Below are 20683 nucleotides of genomic sequence, written 5' to 3' on the forward strand. Positions count from 1 at the left end.
CATTCAAATATTAAATACAATTAATTTTCAAAAGAAACTGGTTGTGGAGTATTTCCCCCCACCAACTGCTATCTCGATTTCTCCCCCTCACCCAATGAATTATCTGGATGATGTAATAGTGGGTGAAGGATAATGAAGGACCCACTTCATTAGGGAGTTTCAGAGTGCTTTTCCTTTCCTTCTCGGCAGGCATGGGGACAGGTGACAAGTTTATGATACAAAGCCTTGCCAATGGCATTCAGGTGCCTCTGTCAACATGTGGATTCTGTAGGGTGTACTTGTGTCGGTACAATTAGTTTTAGTGCTGAAGTGTAATGGTGGAGTGTGGTGGGAACTGGAGCTGCAGTAGCTCCTCTTACAGAGTAACTTAGATACTCTGAATTCAGTTCAGGCTCTTCTATTTCGACTTTGGAGACCAAAAGTTTAAAAAAATGCTCATTTGGGGGCCCATTCTGCTAAAATTCATTACAGATCTAGACCAAGGTCCTCCGTTAGAGATTCTCTAGAGGACCTCTTGGTCTAGATCTGTAATGATTCTCTAGAGGACCTCTTGGTCCTCTAGACCAAGGAACTGCAGCTTCCAGTCAGCTTCCATCATCTCCCGAGGTGCATAAAATTCCCGTATGTGCTTTATGATTCACTTTCAGGTAGGTTTAGAGGTGCCCGTTGAGCGAATGTCTTGCCTGCAGGCCTTAGGCATGAAGTGGTAGATTACTTATCCCACCGTGTAAATGAACACAGCACATTCATTTGAACAGGCCTTGGAAAGTAAGTTCCCAGCCTGAGAAAGTGCTGTGAGTAGTAGGGTAAGTCATGCCCACCATGAGCCATGTAACTCCAGGAATGATTTCAGATAAGATTTATCTTATTGCAGCATATGAGGTGCCTTTCCTGTTCCCAAGGGAAGAGGGAATTAAATTGTTCCTGATGATTTATTTTTTTTTCCCCTAGAGACTGAAGTCTTTTTCATAGCACTGGTAAAGGGACTCCAACACCTAAGTGAAGACCTTCACCAGATGAAAGCATGGTACAGACAAAATGCCAGGCAGTCCTCTGAGTTCATGCTTTATCGCACATACGCTTAAAATGCCCGTGGTTCCAAAACAGCTTGCCACAGCTACATCATCAAAAATTAGCATTACGGTATGGAATTAATGCTGGCGTACGCAAGTTACCAAATCTTGTCCCCCTTCATAGTCTCTTGGGGTTAGTGCGGTGCAGAGATGTACAGTTAGTTTCTATTAAATTATTTGTAAAATTCCTAGGACTAATCATCTTCACGTGTTGAAGACTTTATATTTGAAGACGTTTTACACCTTTTGTTGTAGTATCGAACAGAAAAATACCCTAAGCTGCATATTGAGGAAGTCCTGGTGGACTCTGGTACCCCTTTGTACATGAGGTGCTTTCCAGGTGTCTCCATTACTGACTTTAACCATTATTAATGGCTGGGATTATAAAGAAAGGTATTCCAATCAAGAGAGCAGCTCCAACCACAGGCCCCGCTCCACAGCCCTCCTCCTCTGGTCCCATATGGCTTCTTTGGCCGGGGGAACTGCCCCCCCCATCCTTCGGTGCTCAGGCCAGCAGCTTAACTCAGGGCTTCAGGTCCTACGCTGGCACCTGGAATTTTGACTGCGCACCCCAGGAGCCAAATTCTTTCTGGCTTTGGTTCTAAATACCTTCACGCATTTCGCTACGCCAACCGAAACACGGTTGGTGTCATTGTGGATGTCCGTTTGAATGTATCAGTGTTTGAATTATTATATTAAAGCAGTTTGAGTTAGTATATTAGAGTAATTCAAGCATTGTAATTCAAAAAGTGCTGCTGTGCCTTTTTTCTCTGGTATAGTGCCTGTCAGCAAGCATCAAAGCACCGAGCGTGACTACGCTCCCATCCTCAGATGCTTCTGGCATAACGCCATACAGTCTGTGATGAAATGTTGAGTTTTTTTTCTCCTTGATTAACATGAACTGCTGTTCTCCTACAATAAAAGAAAGTAAGACTCCCTGAGAGGTTATTGCTAATAGCTAACAGCAGTGTGGCTTTGATTCTCCTTTAGTCTAAACCAGATTTTTGCCTTTGAAAGGAGAAACTTGCTAGGAGTAGTTTGTTGCTAGAACGCACTGCTCAGCCACTGCATCGTCTCTGGGTGGAAGTTACGGTCCCATCCAGAAATACTGTTCTGTACCAAGTCATCACAGTACGAGATGGTGCACTCCGAGTATAATTCAACAGCGTTTGGCTGCTGGTTGAACAGAACGATTAGCTTTTATTGCAAGCATGCAGAGAATACACATCACTAGTCCTTGTTCGAATGCAGGGCCGTTTCCATCGGCTCAGAAGATAACTCCCGAGATGAGGGTGTGAAACCTGCAGCTGTCCTGCAGGACAGCACACCCACAGCCACAGCTGATGCAGGTCAGGTCCTTCTGGCAGAGCTCCGAGCCACAAGCTGAGCACCCAGCCCGTTCCTCCTGGCCAGCTTTGGACGGGTTTGATCAGCGGCATTTAGCGGCAAGCAGCCCTCTGCCAGTGGGGCAGGTACTCCTTTGGCTCTGAAAGAGCCTTTAACAGCAGATGCTGAAGTACGAGTGTGTAAAAGAGACGTACGCTCCACGCTACTTCTAAATAAAAATGTACGTAATTGCTTCAGCAGGAGCTATAAAGGCCGTGGTGGCCGTATTTCTTTTTTACAGTCCTGCCAGTGGTGCAATCACAGCATTGCGCTCACAGTACCAGCACCTCAGATCACGTACAGACACACAATTTCAACAGTTCTTTCTACAAAAGGGGAGTTTCTAGAAACAGAAACAGCTGCAATATGGAAAGTGGTGGAAACTGAATATCAATTTAATACCACTCCCTCTAATGGATTAGCATTGCAGAAAATATATTCCTGATTGCAGTTTCCAGTGCTATATTTAGTAGCCCGTTCCACACGCTGGTTACGATGCCTTCCCAGAGCCTGCCCCTGTCTCCAGGGACAGTTCATGGTTTGCTTTCGCTGCTGGAAGTCAGATGGATTTTTATTTATTATGCAAACACACTTCCAGGAGAAACAGCCTCGTCATCTGTTCCCCACAGACTTTTCCTTGCTGGCAAAACCCCAGGAACTGAGACGACTTCCCTGTTCCTTCCCGGCACCTCAAGATTTCCCCTTTGGGGTGTGCAAAGGCCCGTGGCTGCTGGAGAGAGATGCGCTTACACACGACGGGGCGACAGTTTGTGTTGAGACATGGGTGTAGCAGCGGGTACACCTCAGCACAGTGCTGCCAGAATAACGCAAGCAAAGCCGGAGGGGGAAAAAATAAATTAGAAATTCCAGCTTCCACCTGAGCCCAGAGCTGGTTCTGCACCGGAACACCCTGCACACGTGGGTGCTGCACCTTAGTCACACGCACCATATGCTTCACTGCTAAGGGATGGAAATAACTTGGCATTTTGAAGAGGAATGAGAGATGCAAATGTGCCTCAGATCTCCTTGAGGCCAAACATCCAGCTCTTTTCTTGGGTGCATTAGAAATTGCCGCTCTCACCTGGGCAGCCCACGGGCCGGACATCAGCCCCTCGCTTTTGACAGGGGTTACCTACCCCAGTTATGCGGTCCCGCACTACAAAATTACACGGACACCGAGCACTTTGTGTGTAACGCTAATCTTGTGTTAGCGTTATCTGTATTAGTCAAAGACAAGACCTTGACATCCAAAAAGTGGCTTTTCTATCTTGAGTAAGCATAGCCAAATGTTACGCTATTCCCTGACGCACAGAACGAGGTGCAGAAAATCCAGGGCTATAAAAGCGACGGCTGCCAGCCTCGCCATTAGCAGTGCAGCGTCAACAGCAGGTCAGAGCTAATCGCAGCTCGATCAGGGAAGCTGGTTCTGTGAGTTAATGTTCAACTAAGGGCAAAGTATTTTCTGAAGCCGTTTCCCGCCCCCCCCCCCAGGAAAGGGCTAGAAGGTGCTGGGGGAGGAGGGGGTCTTCCTCACAGTGAGGATCAGAGAACCATTTCAGGTATGTTTTTGACAACTAGCTTGTGTGGGAATTTTTGACTTTTGTTTGTTTGTTTGTTTTGGTAACTTCACTGCCAGTCTTGTAATGCAACATTTATACCATGCTCCCTGACAGTAACGTTTTGCCTTTTTTCTCATCCTCTTAGAGTAATACAAATGGCTTCAGGCTGATGTGGCATGTGCTAGACACTGTTTCCAGCAACATGTGAGTTTAATCTCATTGCCCCTCGCCCGGAGGGCAGTTTGCAAGCTCCAGATATGTACGGTTGGTGCAGTTCCTCCCCTCTGCTGCCGGGCTGCTCAGGGTCAGGGCAGTTGGAAAGCAGTCAGCTTTGCAGGGCATAAATCTCTTTCGCCTTTGTTAGCAAAAGGCACTGAGAAGCCAGGGGTAAAAAAAAAAAAAAAACAACAAAAAAACCCAAAACACCACAGCTCTGTGTGTGCCATAGCCCTGCCTGTTCTAGCATGAAGTACTTAAAAAATTTAAGTCAAACTTCACTATAGGTAGATGAACTGGCCTAAAAATATTTCCTGGCGTGGGAATGACTCCAGGAATACATAGTTCTTGCTCATTAACGAACATGTATAAGCCATTTACTACACAAGGGTACCAGTTTATAGCAGAAGAATTATCTGGCTTGAGAAAGCAAAAGTTTCTCCCCAAAGCTTTGCTCGGTCTCAGAGGCTCTGGTACAGCGGTTTCTTGTGTCAGGCTCCCTGGCTGGTTGCTGCTTTTTCATCCAGCAACCTGCGGTACGTGCAGCCGTGCTGCCAGCTGCTCGGTACGGGCAGGCAGAGCCTGGAAAGAGCTGGGAAAGGCCAGGAGAAGTGGTGATCAATCAAAATACAGATATGGTCTGAAAACAGAAATGGGTACTGGCCTGCCGCTGAAAGGAGGAAGATTTTCTTTTTGTTATAGTCAGCAGAAAACACACCTAACGTAACCAGAGCACGGCATACACTTTTTGGAGTCGGGCTGTGTGATTTCTTGATCCTTATGGGTCCTTTCCTACTTGAGATTTTTCTATGCTTCTCCAGCACTAACAGTGTGTAAGTACGGGGAAGAGTCCTTGGATTTAACCCCAGCTTGAAGAGGGAAAGCCCATCAAAGCAGTCGGCATTCCCCAGCAGCTCTTCTGCAAAGGTGTCCTGCTCCTCTTCATGTCAAGCTAATTGAAACTAAACCTACATGGCTTCACTTGCACTTTCTGAGCTGTTGCAGTTGCATCTTTTTTTTTTTTTTTTTAGTTACAGCTTCATTATTACTAGAAACGTGTGTTCTCTTTAATTGACATGACATTTATATGTTGTCTTAACTAAAAAAAAAAAATTACTTCAGTTTATATATCTTGTTTCATCTTCTCACTTCTATCCACTACGTTTTAAAATACACTGATCACATTTTTAAAAAAAAAAAAAATAATCAATCTTAGTCGCTGTATATATAGTGTTTATATTGAAACAGTACATGCAAATATTGCCTCCATCCCCCCAACCCGCTAAATGAGACTGATTAGGGTTAGCTGGTGTTCTCATTTGCTAAGTTCTTTGCCCTAACCGTGTCTCATAGGAGTAACTTCTGTGTTGCTTGCTTTGCCTGGGGCCGGCAGCCTAGCACCCCTGTTTGACCCAAGTCTTTGCTGCCTCAAACAGCCCTTTGCCCACGAAGCCCAAGAGCTGGCTCCTTAAAGCAGACGCCAGCGCTGAACTCCCCCACGTGTTGTGTAGCACGCTGTCACCTCACTGCCACAGCAAAAAGTTGTCATTCTGTACAACTCCACCCTGCACAGCATTGCGGTATGACGCCAAAGTGAGCACGCTTATCATGCCCCCAAAAATATATCTGTGAATATATAGAGTTTCTGGCCATCATTTTATCTATATATAAAACATATACCTTACGTATATTTAGATATCATCATCTATCACCATAAAAATGAAATAAAAGTATTTAATGAAAGCTGAAACTTTTGAAACGAATTAATTCGCTTCAGATGCACAACCACTGCAGGCCTTAGGAGCCCATCACAGGGACTGCCAGCGTTGTGCTTTTTACCAGCAGCACCACAGTGACTCAGATGTCAGCTTGGTATTGAAGTTAGTACTTTATGGTAGTAATGAGGATGAATAATCACATACAGGAACTTGAAAACTCCCTCTGATTAGCAAATGTTTTTTTTATGTATCTGCAGCTGAATCTTTAGTTGCTGAAGCCAGGAGCCCTTCATTGCCTCTGATTTATGAGTGGGTTAAAAATATCTTGAAGTAAACGGAAAAGCTGTTGCATGTATTTTAGGGTCAGTTTAATCTTTTTCTCATTGTGTGCCCTTCCTGGAACAAGCAAAGCACCGGGCAGCAGAGGACAACAAAGAACAAGAAGACCAGCAGCACCTCAACACCCCTGAGCAGTTTGTGGGGGTGAGGGGCGTGGGGGTGACCAGGCTTTCACGTAAGAGTGTCCAAGAACAGCAAAAACGTACCTCCACGTTTCTGCAAGGTGCCCAAAGCTGAGCCTGCCTGCCCCAGCGTCGGGAAGGACGTCAGCCTTGCCGGGAGAGGCATGGGCAGGTCAGGCAGGGCTGAGGGGTGTCCCCTGGGTGGGCAGGGGCTGCAGAGCATGGCTGGCCAGGCTTTACTGGCCAAAAACTGAGAAAATTAAAAAAAAAAAAAAAAAAAAATCCAACCACTTAGGAATGAGTGTAAGGGCAGGGTCAGCACACACCACACATTCCCTTACTCCTCCCCCCACCAACTACTTGTAGCTTGGAGTCCCCCTCCCACCCATTTAGTCACAGGCAAAAATACTTTTCCATTAAAGTGTATAGCTTTTTTCTTAAAATTTCAGAAAATCCTATCAGTCCCATGGCCAGGACTTCCAGTTTAACTGTGGTGCATAAAAGACAACACAATTTCGCTTGAACTTGTCTTCTGCCAGCTTCGCTCCATAGCACTAAGCTTTGGTTGTGGGGTTTTGGGTTTTTTTTTTTTTTTTTTTTCCCTTGATGACGACTGAAGATGAGGGTTTAAAGCACATTCAGCAGCCTGCACATTACCAACATCCCGATGCGAGCCTGCTGCCGCGTGTGGCGGGGCAGGGGGGGTGATAAGAGAGGTGAAGGAAAGCCTCCCCAGCTTGGGGTGGGGGTGGGGGTGGGGGGGGTCTGCGCGCAGCCTGACAACTGAGGCTCGGGCCGCTTGGCCACGGGACAGGAAAAACGGTCTTTGAACACAGCCTCTGCTTTACAGCGCGTGATTCAGATGCGCAGTATGATGTTTTTAACACTAAATAACTAAAAATAGTCATTAAGAGGGAATTTACAGTATTGCTTCACCACAGTCTTTTTTCAAAGGGGCAATGCAAACAGTAAAAAATAAAAATAAAAAAGGAAGTACTGAGCTAAGATCATGGTCTTGTGACTTTTCATACGCTCACATTCACACTAGTTGTCTCTTCCTTTTTTTATTTAATACCTCTGTGTGTGTGTGTGCGCGTGCGTGCACGGGTGTCTATGAAACATACAGGCTGTAATCAGGCTCTGTAGGCCCCACGTTGTTGGGATTGTTACCACTGTGATTTTTCACATGCTTACGGCTGTATCTGTGCAACACTTTTTTCAGGGCTTTGGTGGCATCTGAAACAAAGTCCATTTATAAAAGGAGCTTATAAGCTGTTAGAAAGACAATGCTTATCCTTTTTTAAAATTCGACACTCGGGATGCCTCCTACTGAAAAATATTAGTATTAGTAGAAAGAACCACCCCCCACCCCACCCCTTATCTTCCAAAATGAAGCATCTGACTACCTAATGTACTGCGTTTACTCCCCAACACAGAGACAGGGCTGCTTTTGGCTTGTGCTGCCAGCTCTTTGCAGTGCTATAAAGAAAGTTTTTGGTTTAAACCAGGACCTGAGGTGAATTGACTGTACAGACAGATGGATTGTGATGGGCAGATAAAAGAAGAGAGAGGCCCCTTGAGCCTCTCTCAAGGTGCTCTCAGGTATAGTTGCTTTGCCTTGATCCTCTGGGAGCAAGTAACTACCTGGAGATTCTGGTGGGGTTTTTGTTGGTGGTGGTTTTAAATGTGTAAGCAAAGTCTGTTTTTGAAATCCATCTCTTAATGGCAACACAGCCTGTGAGACCCAAGTGCACCCTACAGGTTTCAAAAGAAGATGCAAGCGGAGAGGAATCCAAAACATGCACCCCCACCCCCTTTTTTTTTTTTGTTTTAAGATGGCCAATTTATTTCCAAGCCAATCTTATAATTAATTTTGGGGAAAAGGGAACAGGCTATTACTTTTTGAATGTTTGATACTGGCAGTGCAAGCTGTCATACAGCTGATGGTAAAGTGACTTGCAGGTTCTGCTACCCAAAAAAACCCCCAATAACGATATGGGGGCGAGGAGTGCGGCACATTTATCAAACGCCGTGTGCCTGTCTGCTGGGTCGCTTGCTGAGCTGAGGGCAGGCGAAGCTGCTATCGCTGCTGTAGCTGGAGGCACCCAACGGCCTTTTCCACCAAGGTGAGCGCAACCCAAGCCTGGACCGCTTCTGCTGACATCAAGACACAGTCACACAGCGTGCACGCTACTCAGCCTGCTTACCCGGAGACGCTAGCCGACACGCTCGCTCTTAGGTGCAACTACAGGCGGCATCTCTGCTCAATGATCACCGCTGCACCTCAGTCCCCAGCCCTCAGTGACGTTACAGCAATTCCAGGTTGTTTTCCAGGAGGACGGGGAGAGGATTATGAGTTTCTTGAAATGATCATTGGTATTGCTGGGAAATTTGCTTTTCGTTCTTCTGAAATGATTAGCTAAGTAATCTATCAGTCAAGATTCTCATTAACCAGAGGTGATTCAGCAAAGGCAGAAAACAATACATGTAGATAATACCTGCACGGAGCAGGATTATGCACCTCAGTGAGCGTCCCTGGATGCGTAGCAGCTTTTACACGCCTGCCTCTGGGCTCTGGAAATATCTTCCTGGCCTACAAGGAGCTGCCTTCAGCAAGTACTTCAATAGGTGTCAGTCTCGGTGCTGCTGATTTTGCAGCTGGGCGGCCGTACAGAGCCCAGCGAGTCCCGGCACGTCACTGGAAACCAGCAGCAATTCTTTCCCTCTCAACGTCGCTTCACAGCCCTCGCTGATGATGCCATTCAGCCGGATGAATGAGAGGCCTCCTCCGGGCATCCAGTGTCAACACAGGGGAAAAAATAAAACCAACCCTCAAATGCAAACCAGCATTTTTGCTGAGTCCTAGAATAATGCTGATTTCTAATGTTATCTACAACTTTTGATTTAAGATTACATGCTGGGTTTGTGTTGATTTGCATACAAAGCCAGACTGCCATTCTAAAAGTAACATTACTATTATTTTAAAATGACACGTAGCTCTACTTTTTATCCGGGAATTGACATGTTATGAAACATCAGTCAATGGCCTTGAAAACAGGACTCTCAAAAAAACCCCAACAAAACCCCCAAACCCCCAAAAACCCAACATTAAAAAAAAAGCATTAGAATGATATATTCTGGTGGAAGTGAAAATATTCACTAAGAGGGGACAAGGAATATGACTTCCAATGAATTTTTATAAAAGGAGCAAGTTAGTAGATGATCAGTCAGGGAAAATGTTAGTGCAGGGTTACAATTTAAAGATGACAATTGTGCTGCGTCATATAGGATGAATCGGGTAACAAGAGTCTATGACCAGCTGCAAAATAGAGAAGCTGCCTTCCCAGCACATGATGTTACGGCAGACAAAGACAAAACCAGCAATTTCTGGTCCAAGAGTGATCCAAGCCACAGGCAAGCGTTACACCGAGCAGTTTTGTCTCTATGCAAAGTTGCAGCGTTTGAGGGAAAACAGTTACTGATGGTTTTCCTGCTGCCCCATTTTGCCGATTCCAGGTGGGAAAGCCCCTGTGAGTCACAGGTGAAGATGGTGAAGGTCCAAGAGGCAGGGCTGCCTCTACATTAACTCTTGATTGGGCTCCCACCTTACTCCCTTCCATCAGACAGAGCTTAACTAATTTTTAGATCATAAAGCCATATTTTAGCAATGAAATAAGATTGAAGTGAAAGATACTGCTTTCATTAGGGGCCCTCATCTATTGTCACTACATCTGGAAAGCTGTCTTTTAAAATTATTGATTTATAAAGCTGGAAAAAAATTACAAGGGTGGAGCTATTTCATCTTTCAAATTCTTTAACGACTATGTGCTTTAGACCCTGTATTGGATTAGCAATTTTTTGCTTTGGAGAAATTACAGTACACATAAAACCCCCATGTATTTTGATGGTTCTTAGCTATAGTGTCATGATGAAGACGTGAGACACAAAAAAAACCAGCCCAAGAAAACCCTAATGTGCAGCAAATCTCTGCACGGATACCAGGGCACATACAGAGTTTGTATGTTGGCCTCTTGCGTTCCTAGGTTGAAAGTCACTTCCTTCCTAAGCAATTTGATGAAATAGCTGGTGTCAGTCAAGGACAAGGGCTCACAACTGCATCACACTGGTGGTAGTCTACCAGGGTCGCTCCTGGTCATTCCCTGGGTCCAAAAGCACGTTCAGTAGACACATCCTTTGAATCATTCAGCAGAATTACCAGCCAGTCTGAGCAGTGATGACTGCAATCCTAGTTACAGATGCAAAACATCTCTAAAAGGTGTTTTACCTTTTTGCTTTTAATACACTATTAAGCGTGGAACTAGAAGAGGAGCATAAATAGGACAGTAATGAAAAGGTAAATTACACAAATGATGTGAGAGTTCCTTTGTGGGGAAAGGGCTATGATAGTTACCAAAACCCAGCTTAATTGGAATTGAAGCCTTGTTCTGTGTGTGTGCACGCATGTGTGTGCATTCACACACATATGGAAACCTTCAAGACTGTCTTTTGAGATAACAAAGAAGTCCTGCCTGCATGTGAAGCTAAAAGCTTTTATTTCTGAACACCAGGTGAGACTAAGAGTAATGGAGAAGACTCCTTTAGTGCCCTGACATACATTCAAGGGTCAGTAATTCCTAGTTTTATAACTGTTTTATCACTTCCCATTCTTCTGGAATCTGAAATAAATTCTGAGCATGCCTCTGAATCATCAGGTGGGTGCTTTGGATGCTCCACAACAACTCAGAGCCATCACAAGAAAGCACTGACAGTAGTCCAAGTATTGTGACAGTTTTTCACAAAATTGTCACCCACACAAACAGAAACGAGAAACTCTTTTTCCTCCCTTATAGTTTTTTAATGCATTTTACCATAAGAAATTGTATCATTGTTCTTAGCATTATAATTGAAAACAAGTGCTAACCGTCTGTGGCAAAGCCAGTTTATTAGGTTTCTGGGATTCTGTCTTGCCCTCCCCCCCAACACATACAAAATGACCCAACTTTACAATTTGGTAAAGTGAAAATACATATACAAAGTATTCAGTACTTTTGACATCACTTCTGTGGGCAGAACACTACCACTGAAAGCCAGGAAGCATACTGAATCCTGCGTTAATGACCACATTACCTTTATGGCAGAACCATTAAAACATGCTTTGTGCTGAAGACAAAACTACATATTTAAACATTGTTTCCACACAATTTTAATGACATGAGGGCCCTTATTTACAGGTTGTGAATAACTCAAAGCTTAACAGATTTGCAGATCTTTGATATAAAATTTAACAGTAACATTGTAGCTACATAATTTCCTTACCTCAACCCCCAACCTGACTGACTGACTTTGGAATTCTTCATTCTGTGTTGGTTTTTTTTAATTAAAAAAAAGAAAAAAGAAAAAAAAGAATGCTTGCTGACATACTGATTATACGAATAGCCAAGATGGATCCTTTTGAGAAAAAGGATTAAGGACATGAGTGAAAAACAAATTGTCCAAGAGGACTGTAAACCATATTTATTTACAATAGTATACACATAAATTTAAGGTCAATCCTTTTCTTAAAAAAAAAAAAAAAATCATTAAGGACACTAGTGTTAAAAAGCTGATTGTTTCTGAAAAGACTGTAAACCAAATTCTAGTCATGTAAGGTTCAAAGTGAATACAAAAGTTCCCTTTTACAAAGGTTTCCTAAACAAAATTACTGTCGCAGTTGTAGCAGCTTTATACAGGGAAAAATTTTACCTTTTGTTTAGATTCTTTTTAAACATCTTAATCATATTAGACCAAATTCAATGCTCTTTCTAAATCTAGAAGAAAGTCAATGCATTTTTCTTTTGTCAGTATAACTTGCAATAGAATTACATCTTATTAACTGTAGTAGTTTACATAATATTAGTTATCTTGTTTCAATAACCTGTTTCCTATGTGATCACTAGGGTCGCAGCTTCTGAACTGGCCCTTCCCTTTAGTTTCCAGTCAGCATCACACACTACACATTGCAAATTAAAAAAAAAAAAAATTACCTCAATTCCTTTAAAAAATAAGTCACAAAACACTGTTTGACATGGCATATGAATGAAGCCATAGATTGCATTCTATGGCTCACATTTTGCTGTACATAATTGCGTGCAACCTAGCACCATTTTTATTATGAAACTTGACCTTCAGACAGAACTGAAATAACATAGTTACAATTATGAGAACACAGAAGATGGTTCTAGAGGAGTAATTTCCCACCTGACCCACCACTAACTCACATTAGTAATGCCAAGGATGCCCAACATACAGCCATGACGTAACACAAGCAGGTTTTAGTTCAAAAATCTCTAACAGATGATTTAGTTGGCAGGTTTTCTCCATATTTCAAGATTTATCTTGTATTCAGAGGTATTTTAAGGAAGTCCCATATTCCTAACATTTCATCTTAAGCACTTCCATCCCTAAAATATGTTATGAAGTTGGTTGTAAAAAAGCTTTTTCAAGATATCTGAACAGCATTCATCATCACTAAAATCCTCTGAAACCCCTATCTTTGAAAACCAGTATGCTTCAGCCAACTTCACTCAATCTTCTAATTACTGAAGTGTTTTACTTACCCTGGGACACTCAACTCAAATATGGCATCTTTAGAAATACATCGGCATTGAAGTTTTAGTAAGGTCAGAGAAGTTATAGTCCCAAATTTACCCCAAATCCTGTGCTACAGTACTTTCAATAAGAAGGAATGCATAGTTTAGTTTTACATGCTAATTATGAAAAATTAATGAACTTTTAAATATCAAATAATTGCCTAAGAGGTAGGGACAAGTTTGTTAATTCTCCTCCCATTGCCATGAAGAAATGGACAAAATTTACAGTGGAACGACAGGCCAAAAGCTAGCAGTTTGCACTTACACTGACAGCCCGAACCTTATCTGACAGTCCTGGGTTTTGTTTTTAAAATAAAAAGATACTTGCTTAGCAATTTGCTAGCAGTCACCAAATATTCCTTCATATACCAAAAATCTCCCCACTCACTGACCCAAAAAATCAAGCTATCTGGCTGTCACAAAACACTTTTTTCTCCTATGTTATTGCAATGCAAGTAGCAACCAAAAATGTTAGTAAACTGGCTTACTATTTATAACCGTACCACAAGTGATGAAAACAACCTCAGGCAGCAAGAGCTCAAGTAGAATTGCTTTGTCAAAACTTCAGTTGAAAGTTTACTTTCCCTGTATATTTATAGCGAAACTTCAGTAATTCAGAAAGTACAATTACAAAGTGCAAGAACATGAGATGGGCACATCTACACCAGAAAAAAACCACATTAAAGTGCCAAAGAGATTCGCTATAATTGCTACCAAAACCTGGAACTTTGCCAAGATCACAATTTTGAAGCATTTGCAAACAAGACAAGGTGAGAGCTGATAATAGCACGATTTAACACCAGCAGGTCATGGCAGGTTTTAGTTCAGGCTTTATATGTATTTCATCGCGATCTGGGGGTTGACTAAGCATTAATGGCTTGTGACTTTTAAGCTTGTGAGCCAGTGTCATAAATATGGCCTCCACATGGTCATTGTCATTGGGGTTTTTGGCAGAGGTTTCAAATAACGGCATACTGTGAGTATCAGCAAACTTCTGGGCCAAGTCCGTCGGAACCTGAATAGCACTCCTCAGGTCACACTTATTTCCAACAAGAATCCGTGGTATATCATTGGCAAGAAGGTGTTGTTTGCATTCCTCTATCCATGACGGCAGACTGTGAAAACTGGCAATGTTTGTCATATCATATACAAACACAACAGCATGTACATTCCTGTAATAGTGCTGCACCATGCTCTTTCTGAAGCGCTCCTGGCCTGCCGTATCCCATAGCTGGATCTGAAAATGGAAAGATGATGAGAGAAAAAAAAATTGGTTTATTACTCATGTTGGAAAATAATACAAATTACCTGTAGCAAGGGAAGTCACATGATCACAGAAATCCATTCTGCTGAATTAATTATATTGAAACGTTTGCGCTGAAAAAAGTGTTGCTTTTACACAATTTCAGAAACTTTTGCTTTAAAAACTGCAAAAAAATTGAAGCCAGGAAGAAATTATGATGCAACTTGATCACAAATATGAATTTCTGAAAGTTTTTTGGAGTATGTATTTTGTAAGATTTTTACAAAAACAAATACTGAAGTCTTGGCAATAGCATTTTTATTTGAAAAAAACCAACATTTATTTCACAGCACAACTCTCGGCTGACACAGTTTTTCATTGCCAAAAATAACGTCATCTTCCCCAAAGTGCTGTTCTTAGCATGAAGTTAACTGCCTATTGTGGTACTACATAAAAGTAGGAAGAAATCAAATCATGCATGACTAACAACATCAACAAAATCAGGACAAAGAAATCTTTCTCTGTAGTGTATCTATTGGAATCAAACCCTCTACCTTAAGCTTATTTAATGCTTAAACTAGGACCACACTGTGGTTTGTAGTATCAAAACATGCATAAAGGGGGGGGGGGGGGGGGGGAACCAAACCCAAACCCCATAAACCACCTGTTAGCTTAACATAATACTATTGCTTGCAGGTACACCCCATTTGATCCCAAACAGACTGAAGCCTAGTCAGTGTAACGGACCAAAACATATTCAGAAGAACTTAAATGCTTTCAAATTTCTCAGGTGCAGATTACAACACCACAAAACAAGCCTTGAAGCAAAAGGAGATGTAAGCAACAGCTAATAAAAATTTTAAATGCATCAATCATCCTGGTATAATGGAAGCCTGAGAGTCCTCAGATGCATACAGTACGCTACAGAGCTGTGCACTTACTGGAGACAGTGATATTTTAACAAACTTGCTCTCCAGGAGACACGGGATTGCAATATACAGCAGTCAGAGCCAATGCATCTGCAATGCTAGATTTACTGTATGATCTCAGAAATAAACTAGCACTTGGCTCTATCGCACATGCCTTAGTGATGGTGTTAACGCTGAAAGACAACATGCGATTTCTTGGGTCAAAGCTGAGTCCTAGCTTCCTGTCCATCCTGTACAGCTGATCCCTGATGGCTGAGGCAGTTTGATTAGTACTTCAGCTTTTAACTTTTGAGCAGGAAATGGCAGAAAGAAATGTTTCCTCCCTGGGAAAGAAAGGAGAGTTTCTTTTCAGATTCAGAATTCAAGGAATATTAAGTGTTCTGTAGATGATGAAGGTAAATTTAAAATTCAATCTGTTCCCATGAAAGGTACGGCCAGTATCTTCCCTTGATGAAATTGTTCTCCCATTACCATAGTTCTGCATTCCTTTGATCCAAATGTTTCAGTAGAACTTATTTAGAAATTGCAAGTGTCTTGAAAGTTGCCTTGTTTACCATTTTTACCAGTGACTTTGATATAAAAAAAGGAAACCCAAGTGCCAGGGAAATTTGCTGATGGCAAGAAGCTAAGATGCATCACTGATAGAGAGGAGGATTATAGTATCACATAAATTATTTTTTTTCTTGAAAGCTGGAACAGTAGAAATAGGGTGCAACTGAATAGAAACAGATGCAAAGTCTTAATAACAGTGACTAATAAGAAAGATTTTTCCTATAAGTGCAAAATTCATGAGTTTGGAAATTATTAAAGCAGATGACGATCCAGATACACAAGTCGATCACAGGATGTTATGAATCACTAGTGTGATAGAATGAAGGAAAAAAGAAAGAGTGAGTGATGTTTCAGGATGGTGTGACTTTTCCTGCAATATTATGTTCAACCCTGGTCACCCATCCTCAAGAGAAACTCAGATCGGAGCAGGTAGAAATGCCAGTTACTGGTTTGATCAAGGGAACTGAGAATTTACATGAGAACAACAGAACAGCTTGGCTTCTGTAGTCCAGCCCAGTTATCTGCAGCTTCTAATCCACAGACTTATGAAAATCCTGCTTCTAAAAGGGTCATTAAGATTATTAAGAAAAGCAGAGCAAGTTGCCCTAGCCTCTGATAGCAGAAACCGGTAGTCAGTTGCAATCTGTTTCATTTTAGAGCAAATACACACTTTTTACTACAACTGACTGCATCGCCATGGCCTGTTAAGGGACTCTAGACAATCAAATTAAATATAGGCACTTAAGTTTGGGTAAGATTCATACACCTACCCAGATGAGAGATAATTCCAGTTCTATGCACTTATAAAACATTATAAGGTCAGGAGATTCATGGAAATTTTTTATTAATTTGGAATTTGACAAATTAAAGAGAGAAGAAAGAAGCACAGACTGAAGCAAACATGATGTTAAGGAATCACTACAGATTATTGTAGAAGATGCTGTATCAAATTAAATTAAAGAGGAAGCTCATTTTCACAGGCAGCTGTAAGCTTACGCTTCTCTCCCCACCTCATTCACAGAGCAGAAATCAGTCATGCTTCAGTCAAGCACAGATCCGCATGTGTATTGCCAGCCTTGGGTAGAGAAGGGGAAATTAAATTAAAGGTTTACGTATTTTCCAAGTTAAACCACATTTCCTCCTAAATTTTATTTACATGCAGCTTTCAAGATTGAAGGGTATTATCTCAAATTAAAAGTGTTAATATTCTTGGCATGGAATCATTTGCACCGAGAGGCAAATCCTTCCCCAAAATTTTACACTTTAGAAGTTTCTTTTTTCCTCTTACTAGGTGAACTTGAGGAGACCATTCCGTTTCTGGACCCCAAAAATATGTGCTCTACTGAAAAACAGCTACTGAAAATGTTCACATTAATAGATGTGCATTAATGAATCAACATAAAGATTACTGTTTCATTATTAGTTCAATACCACCTATCTTCAAGGGAGTACACTTTTTTATAATATAGTATTAAAATGTGTGATTTGAAAACTTGGTTTAACAGCATAATTCAGCTAATAAAACTGTGGACAGAATCACTTTGTCACACTCCCTAGAAAAGACAAATGGTACTTAAATATATTGACTCAGACATCACCTCCCACCTTCCGACTCCTTTTTGTAGATCCAGAAAGGCTGTTTTCTAAACAAGGACTCCCTTAGCATGCATGGTTTATAACATGCTAGTAAAAACATAACTGGCCTTTAATAAAGATAAAATGGTAAACTATGTCTCCTTTTACAAGATGTGGGGAAAAAAAACCCAAACTTGAAGCGTTCAAAGGTACAGAACATGATGTTTGGACTTTCTTCTTTGAATTTCATTTGCATCCTTTGCTCTTTTAATGTAGGTCAGTAAAGAGTGACATCATTGTTTTCTTCGATTTTCAATGCTTAGATCAATTTAGGAAGAGGAAAATTTAGAATACAAAAAATTCATTTGTTGAAAATTTTATTTATTCATCACATCTAGGCATTGGTGTTCCTTAGGAAGCTGTTAGCCTACTGTACAAGCTACAAAGGAATACACTCATCCCCGTGTCTTGGAATTCTACATAATTCCTGTGTGGGAGACCCCCAGCGAGAACAACTGTGCCTGTGTTCCTGCCAATGACACAGCATTTTTCCAGCTGTGAGGGAAATGCTCAGTACTGTAGCAGAACAAGAATGACCATCCAGCTGGCTGGGGGAAGGGAGAAGAGAGAAAGAGAAGACACTATTTTATAGTCTCCTTCAACATAAGAGGAAAAATGCCTCTGCTCAGCAAGCCGTTCAGGGCCCAGCAAGAACAGCACTAGATCGCCTCATCTGAGCTTCTCTCTTTCCTGGCTCAACAGGCATTGGTGGAGCTCACTGCTACAAGCAAGAAAGGTAAAGATGAATGAGAAGAGGTGGCAAAACCCAAAAATTGGTGCATACTTGATGACACACAGCATCCCCCTGTGAGCTAGAGTCCTGGCCATAATTATAAAGTTTATTTCTTTTAAAGCTGAAACAGAACTTCTGGGAAAACGTGTCTCAAAAGATCCTCCTTCAGTTCTCTGCCTCCCTCAACCAGAACTGGTACATTCAACAGGTAATATTCTCAAGAACGCAGCAGAACAACCTACCACAACATGTGTAACAGAATGGCACAATAACCTATGTGAAGCATCTCAGAACTGTGGTTAAGGCTATATTCTTCTTTTCTCTCCAACAAAGGTCGAGCATAATGAATAGGTGGTGAAAATGCCAGTCAATAAGATGGTGCTGACGAGAAGATATCCCTCAGGAAGGTCTCCCCTCCGTCATGGACAGCAACTGACCAGGGAGTACTGAGTCTCAGCTGTCAGCCAAAAAAGTGCTGTTCAGTGGTTTTATAAAGAAACAGAGTAATACTCTTACTCATTTTTCTTTTTTAGTTAAAAAGAAGGATACGAAGTGGGAAAAAAAACACAAGAGAAAAATGGATTTATATGTCCTCTGCAATTTCTTTAGTCAGTAGGTAAGCAAGGAAAAACTATGGCTTTCAGCTACATGACTATAAGCTGTAATTACAAAGCCTGGTGATAATAAATGCAAAACTACAATTCCAAGACTACTGTTGCTCCCTTTTTCTACACATTACTGAACTTTCTCATAGAAACAAACTGTAATACAGAAGTAGGAGGGGATTCAGTTTAAAACCATGTTACTCCTAGAAAACAAACTGCATCTGTAAGCAGCTAGTAGTCTAATCTGCAAATGAGATCACCACTAGCATTTATGTATATACCAGGCAGACTTGATATATTTCATATACTTGTAAAATTTGCTTTACAGTGCAAAGAAGGCAAAAGGGCATTTTTTCCTCCCATCCAGTTTTTCACTAGATTTAGCTTTGTAAGACTAAGCTTCAGCTAAACCTATAATGAGAGTAGAAACCCAACGGTTAAATGTGAGCTAGGTATCCAACCTGTCACTGTCCAGTTCTGTACCACGTTTGCCTAAATATGCACCAATCTGAACAGAATCCTACAAAAACAATAATGAAAAGTTGTAACACGTTGCTATCATTGATGCAGCAGTTCACTCCTGAACAACGTTCAATTTCTTAACAGGAAATTTTTAAAGCAAAATGCTCGTAACAGCAGCACCTGCATAGCTTGGTGTTGAAGGTTAAGCCAATTAAGTGCGATTCTTGATAAACACAGAAGCAGAATTTCTGGGAGGCAACAAGCTGTTGATACCAGGCACAGCCAACACTAAAATACTGCTATGTAAGAGATCTACCTAAAGGTCCGTTTTAAGGAGAAATTATTGATTAACACCTGCCAGAAGCTGTGCAAGGGTTTGGCCTACGGTAAGAATTTCTCATTGTCATAGAAACCTACGTAATAATTACATTTCCAATAGCAGCAAGGCAAAATAGCTTTAAACAAAGTTTAACACGACACAACCGCATCGAAATTCTGGGGTACAGAGATGTGACACGACAGCCTATGAACCCTACCGCGTGGCATCGCGCCTGCGAGCGGCACGGCGCCAAGGAAGGCTGGGATGTCTGCTCCTCACGCCAACCGCGCACAGCCCTGCCAGCTGCCCGGGCCTTTGGCAGTAAGCTGTCCAGGCGCTGGCAGAGGCTCATCGGCCCCAGCTTGTCAGCAAGCTTTCTCTCCTCCCGCTTTTCCTGGTCTCCCTGCTGCTGCCTACAGCGATGCTGAGGCCCTGTACCAGGCCCGGGCTGCTCCCTCCCGTCAGCAGCTGGGTCGGGGCCCGGCGGGTGCACTCCCCCGGCTCCCAGCACCCTGCGGCCGGCCAAGGCCCAAAGCGGCCGGGGGCCAGCACCAGGCCGCGGCGGGCAGCGCTCCCTACGCCAGCGGCCTTGCCCGGGGCTCGCGGGGCCGAACACGGGGGCGGGGAAGGCGGCGGACACCCCTCCCCCGCCCCGTCCCGCCGCGGCGGTACCTTGATGCGCTCGCCGTCGATGGTGACAGCGCGCTCGCGAAAGTCCACGCCGATGGTGGCCTCGGTGCGCTGGGGGAAGCGGCCGGCGCAGAAGCGGTAGGTGAGGCACGTCTTCCCCACGTTGGAGTCCCCGATGACGATGATCTTGAAGATGCGGGAGCGCGCCGGGGGCAGCCCGCCGGTGAGCGCGCCGCTGCCCGTCAGGCTCAGCTCCAGCGAGGACTCCAGGTCGGCCGCAGCGGCCATCATCGCTCCGGAGGCCCGGGCGGACCGCCTCGGGGACGGGGACGCGACCGCGACCGCCCCGCTCTCCTCCTCCTCCTCCTGCTCCTCCCTCCCTCGTGGCGGACGGGCGCGCGTCCCGCGGTCCGTTAACCGCCGCCCCGGGGAGAAACGACTGCCCACAGCGCGCGCTGCCGGCCACCGCTAGCGGCCGCGCCGCGACACGTCACGGCGCCTCGCGCTGCAACCGCCCATCGGCCGGGAGCGGC

At 43.2% G+C, this 20683-nt stretch overlaps 1 protein-coding gene across 1 annotated transcript; it reads right to left on the bottom strand.

Annotated features, from left to right (window-relative positions):
- Positions 1-11336: 11336 nt before the first annotated feature.
- RAB33B (RAB33B, member RAS oncogene family) lies at positions 11337-20670 on the bottom strand. Its single transcript, XM_054825733.1, has 2 exons — positions 20193-20670; positions 11337-14279 (listed from the first exon to the last, which is right to left on the bottom strand). The coding sequence occupies exons 1-2, from the start codon at positions 20439-20441 to the stop codon at positions 13836-13838; spliced, it is 693 nt and encodes a 230-aa protein (XP_054681708.1). The 5' UTR covers positions 20442-20670; the 3' UTR covers positions 11337-13835.
- Positions 20671-20683: the final 13 nt, after the last annotated feature.

Source organism: Grus americana, chromosome 4 (genome assembly GCF_028858705.1).
Source record: "Grus americana isolate bGruAme1 chromosome 4, bGruAme1.mat, whole genome shotgun sequence".
NCBI classification, from domain to species: domain Eukaryota; kingdom Metazoa; phylum Chordata; class Aves; order Gruiformes; family Gruidae; genus Grus; species Grus americana.

What these genes read in the sequence shown, in the direction of transcription:
- RAB33B (XM_054825733.1), bottom strand. Translation starts at nt 20,441, where the DNA reads ATGATGGCCGCTGCGGCCGACCTGGAGTCCTCGCTGGAGCTGAGCCTG. An exon ending in TCGACGGCGAGCGCATCAAG is followed by an intron (nt 14,280 to 20,192) that starts GTACCGCCGCGG and finishes TTCCATTTTCAG; the next exon opens with ATCCAGCTATGGGATACGGC.